We start from the raw sequence: 14589 nt of genomic DNA, 5'->3' as shown, positions 1-14589 counted from the left end.
CCTGGACCACCTCCAGTGCGGGTGGAACTGAGGAGTGCCCTCCTTGGCTTGCTCCGGGCCACAGTTTCTGTTAGAGGCTGACTGCACTCCATTGCCAAAGAGTGCGTCCTTGCTCAGGATCAGGCAGGGTGCTAAGCAAGTAAAGAAGGCAAGGCAGGGTTTCTCCATCAGGGCGTTTTGGAGTCTAAAGATGACTGCCGATGAAGCAATTAGAGAGCAACAAAAAGTGGTTTAACCCTGAGGTAGGTGCTACGGAAGTTTGAACTGGGGACAGGCCAGTAGGATGGGAGAGGTCAGGGGGAAAGATGGGACTTTATCAGGGCCTTGAAGGAGTGGGGGGGAGTGTAGACCAGCCTGCAGCGGGTGGGGAAGCATGGGGAAAGGTGGCTGGAGTCTGTGTCCTGTCTTCCTCGGGGTGGCAGAGAAGAACCATGCGGTGCCTCTTCCCGCTTGAGTCCCTCAACAGGAGCATGTTTGTGTTTAGAGGCCATCCACTACATCTTGATTTGATTTTTATCTTCCAGTATGGCCCCCCTGGAGTCTATCAACCAGGCCAGATAACAGACTGGACAGTTCTCAGTGTAGATGGTGGCTTGTCAGAGAACCGAGTGTATGGCTGCCTGTTGGATAAATACAAGGTAAGTCACGTTTTATTACTGTTTCCAGTGTGACTTCCCTGGAACCTGGAATGTGGGGTGAGTTACGTGTTCTGCTTCTGGGAGATTGATTGTGAATGAAATCGATGAGTATATAAATGTATGTGTTGCACTGCTGTTTATCGATAATAAACATGCTTAAGTGCATGTATAAATATATGCATTGCACTGCCATTTGGTAGCACTACATTGCTAAAAGAATGTTTTAAAATGTTAATATTGAGCGGTTGTCTTTTGATTTGATTTAAACATTTTGGTTATGAATGATATAATTGATTTTTTAAAATTTCTTTTTCCCTTTGGGGGTGGGTGCCAATGTCTTTGGTGGGTCTGTGGCGTCAGTGTCACGTTCCTTTGTTTTTATTAGCTAGGCAAAGTAGACCAACAGTTTTACAAAGATAGTGACCTGTCCGTAGGAACCACCATCAATGTGTGGGGAAGGAAAGTGCTCCTTTGTGACTGTGATGAATTCATGAAGACTTATTGTAAGACTAAATATGGAATTGGTAAGTGATACATCTGTCAATTAGAAAATAATATTTAAAACTTAGAGTCTTTGTTCCCTAGTTAGGCTTGATCTGACTTTTGAGTTTCAAATTCTAAGCTCATAATAGCCACCGTTTATTGAGCATTTGCTAACTGCTGGGCATCTGTTGTCTTATTTATTTCTAACAACAATTCTAGAAGGGTAGGCTCATTATCCCCATTTTAAAGGTGAAGAAACTATGGCATACGAGGGGCTTACTTGTCGAAGGTCATGCAGCAAGCAAAGGGTGCGCCAAGACTTGAACTTGTCTGCCTGATGCCAAAGGCTTCCATTTGCCCGTATAGCCCCCTGCCTCACTAGAGTATAGGGGAAATGCTTTGGTTAAGCAATTGAAATGGAAATCCAAACGCTTTTCTTTTCACTGAATTCTTGCTTACCACAGAGGATATACTTATCTGAGCTCTCTGGGGAATTGTGCCAATTTGCTCTACCTTTCCTGGTGAGGCTCAGCCAGGCTTCCAGCTTCTCTCTTCTTAGATATCCATTCCATTTAGATCAGGTTAGCGCAGTTCAGAATGAAAACCAGTGATTTCTTAAGCACCTACCACATGCAGGTCATTGCAGTAGACAGAGGAGCTGCAGAGTTGTGTAAGGAGTTTCTAGGCTTGAAGGGGAGCAGAGACCTACCGCATGTTACACGGTGTTATAAGAGTCACAGAAGCAGGTGGAGGATCTGAGGCGAAACCTGAAAAACAAGCCCCTCCATTTGTTAAACCTGCCGGCCAGCTCTGCCCCGACCTGGGCCCTCTACCCCAGGCTCCAGGTACCTACCGGTGCTTGGCGAAGTGGGGTGGTGGAAATTGCCAACCTCCCAGACTGGGGTTTGGAGCTCTGATGAGGGATGCTTACCCCTCTCTGAACCTTGGAGTATTCATATGAGCTCACTTCCTGAGCGATGAGTTGGAAGCCAGAAGCAACCACAGCTTCCTAAAAGACAAGGTGCTTTGTCTTTAGAATGAGACGAGGCCCACCTTACGTGTCTTGGTGTCCCCACTGTGTTGTATTCCTGGCCTCCTGGGAATCTTTATATTATGGGAGAAGGCACACAGCATACAAAGGGGCTGGAATAAAAAAGAATTTCAATTTCCCTCCTCTGTGCATTAAGGGAACTTGTTCCACAGCATCTGCGTGCCAGATGAGTCAAAATGGAGCCAAATTGGTGGCCTCTTCTTATATTATTTTCTAAAATTAGTCCTATTTAGTGGGCACAGTTGGGCATATTTGTTTTAGGGACTGAGGGCAAGAAGCAGCCAGGAATGTGCAGGTAGTGGCTACTGTAGAGAAGCTGCTAGTGACCCTTAGACAGTTGGGAAGGATAGTTTGCTTTTTAATAAATGTAAGTGCCTGTTCAGAATCAGCAAGTCTTCAGTGTAGACTTGGAAAATTTTTAAAAATGATATATATGTGAAATGAGTCACTGAAGACATTTACCTGTGTCCTACTGAAAGATTACCTTAATTTAAAGGACGTGCTAAAGTTTCAAAACATCATATGATCCCTTAAATAGCAAGTCCAACATTCTGTTGATGTTTGTCTGTCAGCTTGATTTTGAGAATATAAAGGTCGCATTTGGGAAAATGAACATAATGCTGGAGAGACACAGTACACTGTTAGTCTTTTAACGGGTTTGCAGGGAACTGTCAGAGGCAGAGTAAATCCACCGGTGTGCTCCAAATCTAGCCATCCTTGGCAAATGTATCAGCTTCAAATGCCCTATGGTTCATTTCAGTTGAGCCCTAGTGCTTAATTTCTTTCTGCTCACTTCTTTTGCTCACTCTATAGACTTACTGTATTACGTTTAAAAAAGTCATTTGTGCCTTTAAAGCTAATATAACGTGAGCATTATGCATTTAAACAGAAAATTATGCAAATGCAAAATTATGATGCATTTTGTAGTCACGCTGACTTTTTATACTTCTCATAGCTTATGTTAAAATACCCCATTTAACAGACACTATTATTACACAACATTTCTTGAGTAACAGCAGTGTACTTAATGTAACTGATGACTGGAAATTATATCCATGATTCAGGGTGGAGGGGAGTGAATCAATATTCTCTGATAATCTTTACATCTGCTTTTCCTGACTTTTTGGTAACATTAAATTAATAGACTTAATGTTACTTAGATACAGTTACTTCTGACATTTTAATTTTTTTTATAACTCATCTGGTTCTACAAATTCATGAGGCTGACCAAGTTTTATACATTATATTTTGGTATCCTTGAAGCCCAAACCAGGACAAAGTCCTGGCAATAACTGTGGTCACATTTCCTTCCTTGTCAGTAATTGTGGTCTCCACAGGAAGGAGATGACAACTGCCAATGACACAGCTAGGGACCTCCCTAAGAGGAAGCCAGGGGGAAATTTCTAATGCAGTATACAGCCTGGGTGCTTCAGTACCTTCTCTTACCTAATGCTGCCCCAACATATTTTGGGGGAGAAAAAATGGCAGACAGACTAAGAGATGGAGTTGACCACAGTCCCAAGAATTGTGCATGAGTAAGCTTTCTATTATGTGGAAGCAGAGGGCTTGATAGAATTCCAAGAGATATATGTAACCCCTGCATAAAACCCAATCTGACTCCTAAAAAGATGAGATTGTTTTGTATATTTAAGGATTCTAAAGAGCAGGCAACTTCTTCCACAAAACAGTCCAGTGTGAGTCCCTCACTAGGCAGCTTGGCCATCCCGCTGGCCCTGGCTTGTCTGCTGGGCGGGAGCTTGTCACTCCCTCATTATTTCATGTGCATGAACACGGACTGGCAAATGGAGGCCTGTCGGACTTTCCTGTAGCCTGAAGGTTGGAAAAGGCTCCAGGGGCTCTAGCAGGTGTTTCTTTCACTGAAGAGACAGGGATTTGAATGTAAACTGTTCTTACCTAGAATTCCTGCCTTGGGTTATTATTTCTTTGTCTATAAGAGGACTTTCTTATTATCGATTCTTAGTGGTTGGGACAGCCAAACTAGTAATAAGACCATTCATTCGCATTGTTCTCGAATGCTTAGTAGGCTATACCGACATTAAGGATAAGCAGAAAACTTAAAGCACCTTTAATTTTGTGGAGTTGTTTATGGCCGCCTCTGAACTCTTGGTGTTAGAAGCAGCAGGGCATCCAAGATGAGAGTCTAATGATCATTTGAGCAAATTAGCCATCCCAAGGTGCAGCAACAGAGGTAGAATTTGCTTCTAGTCTCTCCACATGGCTTTGATAGAGCTAACAATTTCACCTTTTTCTTTTTAACCTCTCCTATGAAGTGACGAGGGTTGAGGATTAGATGATTTCTAAGGGTTTTCTAGCTAGAGCTAGAAAATCATGTGATTCACTAATTATTTGACCCAAAAATGAACGTCCCACCAAAATCATTTGACCTGGGTATTGGGTACAAGCAGAGGTGGATTTACCTTGAAGTTAATGAAGCTTAAGCTTTAGGGTTCTTTCTTTGCAGGGACCCCACTCCAAGGCCCTGGGCCTAATTTTGTCTTAATTATTTGACATTTTTAGTCTTAAAGAGCTTCTCCCAAATTATATAAGCTTTAAACCTGGGTCCATATCTGGATTACTAGTACATCAGAGATGAACTTCGATGAAGGCTCTTTCCAGAATCATTTCCAAATGAGTTGATGAGTCGTAAATCACCGTGAAGGAGCATTAAGACATATCCTTTAAAAAAATCTATCACCTCTCGGTAAATTTGTGGCAATCTGGTCAGTGTGGATGGACATTCAATATATATGTTTTTACAAGTCTTTTGGAATTAGAGGAATCAGACTATTTGAAAGACAGATGTGTCTCAGGATCTATCAGAGTGTCAGTTTAAGGAGGTATTTGGGAAGATGCTTTGTTAAAAAAAAAAGGTATACTTTTTCATTAAATATTTTTTTAACACCTGAAACATGCAGGATGCTGGGGTGATGGAAAACCAAAGACAGAAAGTTATTCAGGTGCGAGTTCAAACCTTTGTGAATATACGCGATTACCCAGAAAAATGAGATCTTCAGTCAGGGTATCCAAAAAGATTGGATTGTTAAAAAAGTCAGACATGGTGGAGTGGAACAGTTCTCGGCATTTATACACTAGATGGCACTGTGGGTGCAGAGGAAAGCTCTAAATTGATTCTTTTGTTACTTAAATCTGTGGCAAAAATTATGTAGTTGAGAAAACAACACTGTGTTATAAAACCTGTAATTTTGGGGGGAGGTGTAGAATGCATTCTTAATTACTGTGAGATTCAATATGTGTCCTCTTTTGGTTAGGCTGCGTAGATTAGTATATAGAGTTGTATGCGTATGTCCCCTGTTAGAAGAAACCAATCATGCCCCAATTTTCTAATAATCATGTAGAGCTCTCCCTGCAATCCCTATGGTCCTTTTCCTAAAATGAAGGTACCAGTTAGTGGTGTGTTTCATGTAACAATTAGCAATGAAAGGGTCTACTGTAATTCTGCCTAATTCCAAGATTTGAACTTTCCTCTTTATTACCAAAGCTTCTCTTTAATTGCCACAAAAATAGCAATAGGAGAGGCTCACCAGTCACTTCCGTACCAGCAGTCTGGCTGCCCCCTTTCACTGAGTCAGTGAGAAATATTTGATGGCATTCTCTTTGCCAACATGTCTTCTGTAAGCAGTTTCTGTTAGGATGGAACAATACTCTTTTGGGGATTATGCTTGAAGAGATTTCACACAAAGGCTGTTAGGAAGTCTAAGTAAATGTGAAAGTTGAAAATGTTTTCAAATCAGAGTTAGAAACAGCCTCAAACCCTTAGCCTTTTGATCAATCAGTACAAAAAAAAACTCCCTCAATTTTAAGAGTTAGGTTGCCTTGGATGACAAATTGATGCACATTTTCAGTTAGAGAGGTACGCACTAAATCTGTACTCTTCCTTCTATTAGAACTTTGGCAATGGAAAAGGAAATCTTTGCTTATGTGAACCTCCTTTCACGCACTAATGGAAACGCCTATGGGATAGTCAACCTTAGGGAAGAGGTAGAAATTAGATTCCATGGGTTGTTTTGTTTTGTTGCTTTGTTTTGTTTTGTTTTAGGAAAGACCCTGACATCTTCTTTTCCATTTGTGGTGTGACAAACACAGGTGACCGGGATCTGTTGAGTCAATGTGTTATTTGCTTTGGAGAACACACTTGCTTCTCAGAGATTGTACAGCCTCACAAATGAGTACCAACAGCTCCTAGGCTATCATAAATATGTCTCTCCTTCTTCACAGATGACAAATGAATAAAGAAAGTCGACTGTATTTACCACTTAACACTCCCTTTGAGAGTAGGCAGTGGCTGTTTTAAAGGTTTTGTTCGTTTGTTTGGTTTTGGTTTTATTCCTTATTTATTTATTTATTTACTTTTGCTTCATCACATTTCAGTACGATTGCAGTCTTTACTTGGGCAATAACAGAAGCACCCTGGAGTGGTGGTTGGTGAGAAGAAGTTTTTGTTTTTGATCTAGACAGTGAAGTGTCATGGCCTGGAGCTGAGTTGGAAGAAAGGGAGAGGGTTTAAAAAGTGGGCACAAAAGGAGGGGACATCAGATGGGGAAGGTAAAGCAAAACACTTAGGAGTCAGTCCCGTTTGGAAAGGAATTTGATTAGTGACTGTTGACTAAAGATAGGACAGGGCTACATTACAGGTTAAAATATGGCACGAGTGGCATAAAGTTCCAAGTCTGAATTTTCCTATCATTAGAAAAATCAGGGAAGAACAAAAAATATTCTGAAATGGGGATGCGATGACAAAAGATAAATGTTTACTTATTCGACCCAGACAGCCTCTCTCTTTTTCTTTCTTTCTTTTGAACCAATGGCAACTATTGAGTGAGTTTTGTGGTTTTTGTAAACACGATTGAAACCTACCCTCCCAGGATTTTGCTGTGTTTTGTTTGAAAGAGTTTAAAATAGTCTACAAAGATCTCCATGTTCATCTTGAAAACATAACAAACCTTTCAAAACAGCCATAATCAGGGCAAAAAAAAATATTGATGTTTCATCTGCCTTTGTTTTGTTATAGAGAACTTTACCTCGATTTCATGCAAGGCCCCACCTCCTCCAAATATAGAAAGGAAATTTCCATGTTACACCGGCTTTGGTTCTGAAGAGGATTCTCTCTGCTCCTGCATAGGCCTTGTGCCCACACCTCATCAGAGGAACTTCAAGAAGTTCATGGAAAATGACAGGTGCTTGAGGGAACCAGTGTTTTAGTCTGATCTCTCCCAAATGTGTTCAGGGTTTATAATATTGTCCTCATGACAAAACAGATGACACTTAATTTGTCTGATTTCAAGTCCGGGGACATGTTGTTATACCTTTTTAATGAAGTTGATTAATATGTAAGTATTAACAGGTTCTTACTTCAGTGGTTATTTTTTTTTCCAGCTTTTTGAGAAATAATTGACTTATAACATTGTATAAGTTTAAGTATGCAACATAATGATTTGATATATGTATGTATTGAAAAATGATCATCACAATAAGATTAGTTAACATTCATCATTCTCACATAGTTATAGTTTTTTTCTTGTGATGAGAACTTCTAAGATTTACTCTCTTAGAAACTTACAAATGTACAATACATTATCACTAACTCTAGTCATCATGTTGTATGTTATGTTCCCAGAACTTATTTATCTTATAGCTGGAAGTTAGTACCTTTTGGTCACCTTCACCCAGTTCTCCCCTGCTCCGCACACCTCTGGCAATCACCAGTCTGATCTCTGTTTCTATGAATTTGGTTTTTGTAGATTTTACATAATCTACATATAAGTGAGATCATGCAGTATTTGTCTTTCTCTGTCTGACTTATTTTTCTTAGCATAATATCCTCAAGGTGGGCTTCCCTGGTGGTGCAGTGGTTGAGGGTCCGCCTGCCGATGCAGGGGACACGGGTTCGTGCCCCGGTCCGGGAAGTTCCCACATGCCGCGGGGCGGCTGGGCCCGTGAGCCATGGCCGCTGAGCCTGCGCTTCCGGAGCCTGCGCTCCGCAACGGGAGAGGCCACAACAGTGAGAGGCCCGCGTACCGCAAAAAAAAAAAAATATCCTCAAGGTCCATCCATGCCGTTGCAGATGTCAGGATTTCCTTCTTTTCTATGGCTGAATAATATTTCATTGTTGTATGTATCTTATATAAATATAGGTATATGTATATACACACAGACACACACACACACACATATGTTTTTATTTATCCATTCATCTGTCAGTGGACACTCAGATTGTTTCTCTCTTTTAGCTATTGCAAATAACACTGCATTGAACAGGGGGGTGCAGATATCTTTTTGGGACAGTGATTTCATTTCCTTTGCATATATATCCAAAAGTGAAATTGCTGGATGATATGGTAGTTCTATTTTTAGGTTTTTTTTTTTTTTGCGGTACGCAGGCCTCTCACTGTTGTGGCCTCTCCCGTTGCGGAGCGCAGGCTCCGGACGCGCAGGCTCAGCGGCCATGGCTCACGGGCCCAGCCGCTCCGCGGCACGTGGGATCTTCCCGGACCGGGGCACGAACCCGTGTCCCCTGCATCGGCAGGCGGACTCTCAACCACTGTGCCACCACGGAAGCCCTATTTTTAGTTTTTTGAGGAGCCTCCATACTGTTCTCCACAGTGACTGCACCAATTTACATCCCCACCAGCAGTGCACAAGGGGTTCCCTTTTCTCCACACCCTCACGTTGAGTGGTTACTTTAATGTGTCATCTGGAAGCTACTAAAGCCATATTATCCACAATCTATATTGCCTTTCCATGTATATGTGTACATATATGCCTTTCCATATATATATCTCCTCAAGATGGTCCCTAAGAAATGGTGTAGAGTAGGGGTCAGCAAACTTTTTCTTAAAGGGTCAGGTAGCAAATATTTTCTGCTTTGCAGACCATGCGGCCTCTGTCACAACCACTTAGCTCTGTCATTGTAGCATGAAAACAGCCACAGACAATATGTAACTACACTCCGATAAAACTGTTTATGGACACTGACATTTGAATTTCATATGATTTTTACATATCACAAAATATTATTCGTTCGATTGTTTTCAATCATTTAAAAATATAAAAATCATTCTTTGCTCATAGGCCCTCCCAAAACAGGTGACTGGCTGTATTTGGCCCATAGGCTGTAGTGGCTTCAGTGATTTATAAGTGTTTTTTAGCATGTTATTTGGCAGTTAACGTGGTTTTGAGAGATTTGGTTGAGTTCAGTAACCATAGATTGCTCATGTGGTGGAATATGATTTCAAAAGATGGACTTTCAGAAGTGTTCCTAATATATGTGAGGAAACATCTGCCTCTGAGTCATGTGTATAGCTGTGAGCCCTGCCCATGGCTACTTTTTGCTTCTTCAGAGAATGGAGGCCCTGGAGAAAGAAGTCGGGCGGGGGGGAAGAGTGGTGGGAAAATGTTGCAGATGCTTGAATAGGATGCGGGCTAACCACCGAAGTCCTGGCACGAGGGAAATAGTGGGTCAGGAGAACCTGTGGAGAAAAATGATAAAGGGAACACGGAGTAAGAGCGGGAGAAGGCGAAGCACAAGACAGCACCCTGAAGTTGATGAAATTTAATGGCATCAGATACCGCTGTAGAATATTTTGAGGTGGAGAGAATAGTTTTGCTCTAACTGTAAACATGGTGAAACTATGTTACGAATTGTGTAGAATGTCTAAAAGGCTGCCTTTGCCCTGACACAATGCCCTTTGTCTTTTAAGAAATCATCTTTTATTTGTAAGGACTTGGGGGTTTTGTTTTTAAGTTTCAGAGTTGATGTTACTCAAGGTGTGGCCTCCACACTGGTAAGAAATGCAAATTCCCGTGCTTCACCCCAGACCTATTGAGGCCCAGTCTCTGTGCCTGGGGCCTGGTACTTTGTTTTAACAAGACTTCCAGGGGGTTCTGGTGATGGGCACCAGGGTTTGAGGACCACTGATTTCGATCATATAAGAGGGACACCAACTCATACTCCGTCCTCCCTTATAGGTAGCAGTGTTCACAGTGAAGTTCGAGGGCAGGACTCTTGATGGATGCTTTTCACTCACTGCTGTTTTGAAGGGCAGCCACCAAAGGAGGTGGGCAGAAAGAATGTCCCTATTGTAAAAGGAGAGGGAATTTTTCTTATAAGTAAACAGGATGAAACACGATCCAGTGTGTTACTTCTGGAATCCAGGGGGAAAAGAGTTCCTTGTGGGTAGTTGCCTTAGTCTCTCTTTCTGTCTGCACCACGTCAACTTGCCCACAGAGCACTGACTGTAGACAGCATTCCACGTTCTTGTCATGCTGTTGTGGCCGGAGGATGGTGGTACAGGCACGAATGGGTCTAATTTCTTTTCTTTCTGTCCACTGCTTGTTCTGTGCCAGGAATACACTTCCCTCAAGCTCCTCCCACACAGTGACCTTGTTTCCATAGAAACTGGCACATTCAGCTGGAGACTTATACATGAGTTTGAATAACCCAAGGTTTTAAAACCGTGAGAACCTAAGGAAGATGATCTCACAAAGCATACAAAGAACAGTTTCTTAATGCAAATAAATAAACCGTGAATTGAGACGTGCAATAGTACATGACATATATTGATTATATATATTGCTATTAAAAATGTACTGGCTGCTTATTGTTGTATGAGGTTAATGGTGATCTACTGTGGGTCATTGGAGGAGATAATTTCAAGTTAAAGCATATGAGGTTTTTGATGGAATGAAGACCTTTATTGTCTGGGTAAAAATTCACTGTGGTGGCCTGCTGGGCAGATTGTCTAGTCTGACTTGGGAAAACCAGAAGAATATCTTTCTCACTGCACCTGGCTGAGTTAGGTACTTTGTTCTCTGTGTGCTCACAATACTCTGCTGATCATACCTCTAACAATAATAATATTACTAATAAAAAGCAGTTTATGGTTATGGTATGCTAACTACAATACTTGATCTCATTTAATCCTCAAAACAACCTCATAAAGTCGGTAATATTATTGTACCCATTCTTCACATGAGGAAATTGAGGCTCAGAGAGGCTATACGATTTGCCCAAGCTCATACAGCTAATTTTTAGTTGAAGTAGGACTTGAACACAGGGAAGTCTGACTCCTGGAGTTCACCTTTCTTGCCCCAGAATCTCTACTTATCACAGTGTGTGGCAATTACTTGTTTATCTAGAGACGAAGCGCTCCTTGAGGGCAGGGACTGGCTTTATTGCTTCTCTTAGAGTTAGAACGGTGTTGGCTGTGTACTTGGGGTTCAATAGATATTTTGTCTGGAAGAGGACGAATGATGAATAAGTGAGTAAATAGAATGAACATTCACCCTTTTAGTTCTTAATGATAGATAGAAGCGACGGATGACTTCCCACCAGGAAGGCTATTATCCCAGACTTGTGCTATTCATAATCATATAGCATCTGAAAATTCACGGTTTAATCTTAATCCCTGACTTGTTTCAGATATTGTCCATCTGTTGTCTCCATCAGTCATTTTTTTTTCCCTCTTGCAACAAGTTTTCCCCATCAATAATAATAAGCCTTCATGTCTCTTCTAACCATAGACTATAGCTATAGCTATCTTTAAGGTTCTCAGCAGGTATGTAGCCCTGGGTGAGCCATTCATTTTCTCAGTCAGCAGATATTTACTGAGTACCCACCATGTGCCGAGCACTGATCTTGGGACACATCAGTGAACAAAACAGATACAAAGCCCTGCCCTCATAGAACTTACATTCTAGCTGGGGAGGCAGATAATAAGCAATAAAGGTAATACATAAGTACATTCTGTAGTATATGGAAGGTATTAAAGTGCCATGGAAAAAATAAAGAAGGTAGCTATGAAAAGAATAAAGGGGACTTGGAATGTGGGCCTGAAGAGCACCCCTGGTTTCAATTTTAAACGGTGTGGTCTGGATGGACTTTACTGAGGAGAGGAAACATGTTCCAGGCAGAAGGAACAGTCAGTGTAAAGACCCTGAGCAAGGAGCGGGCTTGGGATGCACAAGGAACAGGCAGGAGGCTGACAAGGATAGAACAGATGAGTAATGGGCAGAGTAGACAGATTAAGAGAAGTAATGGGCGATCAGATAACATAGGGCCTTGCAGACCATTGTCAGCATTCTTTTGACTTCAAGTGATAAGGGGACTCATTGGGAGATTTGAGCAGAAGAGTGACTTGATCTGATTTACATATTAAAAGAATGACTGCAGGGCTTCCCTGGTGGCGCAGTGGTTGAGAGTCCGCCTGCCGATGCAGGGGACGCGGGTTCGTGCCCCGGTCCGGGAAGATCCCACATGCCGCGGAGCGGCTGGGCCCGTGAGCCATGGCCGCTGAGCCTGCGCGTCCGGAGCCCGTGCTCCGCAACGGGAGAGGCCACAGCAGTGAGAGGCCCGCGTACCGCAAAAAAAAAAAAAAAAAAAAAGAATGACTGCAGATGCAGTGTTGAGCGAAGACTGTAGAAGGTGAAAGCAAAGACCAGTTAAGAGGCTACTGCAGTAGTCCAAGAGAAAAGTGATGATGGCTCCATGAGGGTGAGTACCATGAAAATGATGAGATATAGCAGATTCTGGAAATATTTTGAAGGTTGTGCCAATAGGATTTCCTGGCAGATTGGATATGAGATGTGAAAGAAGAGAGGAGATACAGATGACTCCCAAGATTTCTCCAACTAGAAAGATGGAGTTGCCATGTAGTGAGATGGGAAAGACTATAGTTAGAGTAGGTTTGCGGCAAGAGCAGAAGTCCAGTTTTGGAACAAGTGAAGTTTGAGATGTCAGATATCAAGTAGAGATGTTAAGTTGGCCGTTGGATATACGAGTCTGGGGTTCCGGGAGAGAGGTCTGAGCTAGAGATAGAACTTTGGAAATCATCAGCATGTAGGTAGTATTTAAAGCCTGAGACTAGACGAGATCACCAAAGGAGTGAATATACACAGAGAAGTGGATGACCAAGTTCTTCCTTGTTATCCCCGGGACACCCCAAATTAAGAGATTGAGGAAAAGAGGAGGAACGAGCAAAGGATACTGAAAAGGAACAAGCCAAGGAGGTAGCAGCAAAACCAAGAGAAAATACAGGATCCTGGCAGCCAAGTGAAGCAAGAATGTCATGGAAGAAGGAGTGATCATTTGTACCAACTGCTGCTGATTGGTCAAGTTGGACACAAAAATGAACCATTAGAATTGGCTTTGTGGAGATAGATCATTGTTGACCTTGACAAGGGTAGTTTAGGTAGAGCTAACCTAATGGAAGTGGATTTAAGAGAGAATGGGAGAAGAAGTCAAGACAGTGATTATAGATAACTCTGGGCTGTGTGTAGAAAAAGTTAAGACATGGCTGCTGGACCTAGGAATTTATCATTTGTTTTGAGACAGTGGTATTCAATAAACACATTTTAAAAAACCAGTCAAGAATACAAGTCTATACAGTGCTAAATTGGGTGCCACACATAATGGTCGGTGCAGGAGGCGTGAATAGGTGGTCAGCTGGGTGGGCAGCCATGGTCAAAGAGAGCTCTACTGATTGGGGCCCAAGTGGATGGACAGGACTCTGGACAGGCATAGGACAGGATGAGGGTGTACCCTGGGGGAGGGGATGACACCAAGCGAAGGCCTGGAAGTAGAAACAAGCACAGTGTGGGGCACTAAGTGAAGTGGCTTGTGTGACTTGAGTAGAGAGTGTATTATTGGCAGTCATGACAAATAGCTGTATGTGTAGGTATTTGAACCTGACTATCAATGGCCCAGGAAGCCAGATTGAGCAGTATAGGTGGTATGATCAGAAGCAGGGAAAATGCTAAAATTTTTTGAGTGCTGGGCATATTGTGATAAAAAGAGTGATAATTAGCTTATTAGCCAAGGAAATATCTGAAGCTACTTGCGAGTGTTTTTCAAAGTGTGCTCTGGGGATGACTTCATCAGAATCTCCTGGGGAGCTTATTGAAAATGCAGGTTTCTGGAGCTGCAAGCTAACTACTGAATCCATACCTCTGGGGGTAGGACTCTGGATTCTGTATATTTAACAAGCTCCCAGGTGACTTTCATCCATGACAAAGTTTGTGAATGACTGGTCTAAAGATTTTGTTGGAGTAGATTATATTCCTGATTGATAAGCTGTCCAGAACACTAGAATTAGGTTAAAAAAAAAGGGCATATTAAACATGAAAAATCCATACTTAACATTTATGTAAGTTCTAAGAAGCTAAATTTGCAGTTGTATTCATTTGGCCTGACATTAGACCTCATTCAGTTGTTTGAATGATATTTCAGGCATCTGGAAAAGTATGGGTCTTTCATGAGAGGGGATTACCAAATCTGTTTGTTACTTTTTTTTTTTTTTTTTTTTTGTGGTACGCGGGCCTCTCCCGTTGCGGAGCACAGGCTCTGGATGCGCAGGCTCAGCGACCATGGCTCACGGGCCC

General features: G+C 42.1%; 1 protein-coding gene across 1 annotated transcript in view; it reads left to right on the top strand.

Annotated features, from left to right (window-relative positions):
- Positions 1 to 14589, top strand: part of EFHC2 (EF-hand domain containing 2) — a 159068-nt gene that overhangs the window by 51476 nt on the left and 93003 nt on the right. Inside the window, 3 exon segments of the mRNA XM_024116470.1 lie at positions 525 to 638; positions 1024 to 1162; positions 7223 to 7388. Of these exon segments, the coding sequence (XP_023972238.1) occupies positions 525 to 638; positions 1024 to 1162; positions 7223 to 7388 (419 nt within the window).

Source organism: Physeter macrocephalus, chromosome 21 (genome assembly GCF_002837175.3).
Source record: "Physeter macrocephalus isolate SW-GA chromosome 21, ASM283717v5, whole genome shotgun sequence".
In the NCBI taxonomy this organism is placed as follows: Eukaryota; Metazoa; Chordata; class Mammalia; order Artiodactyla; family Physeteridae; genus Physeter; species Physeter macrocephalus.
This window is presented reverse-complemented; position numbering and strand designations above follow the sequence as displayed.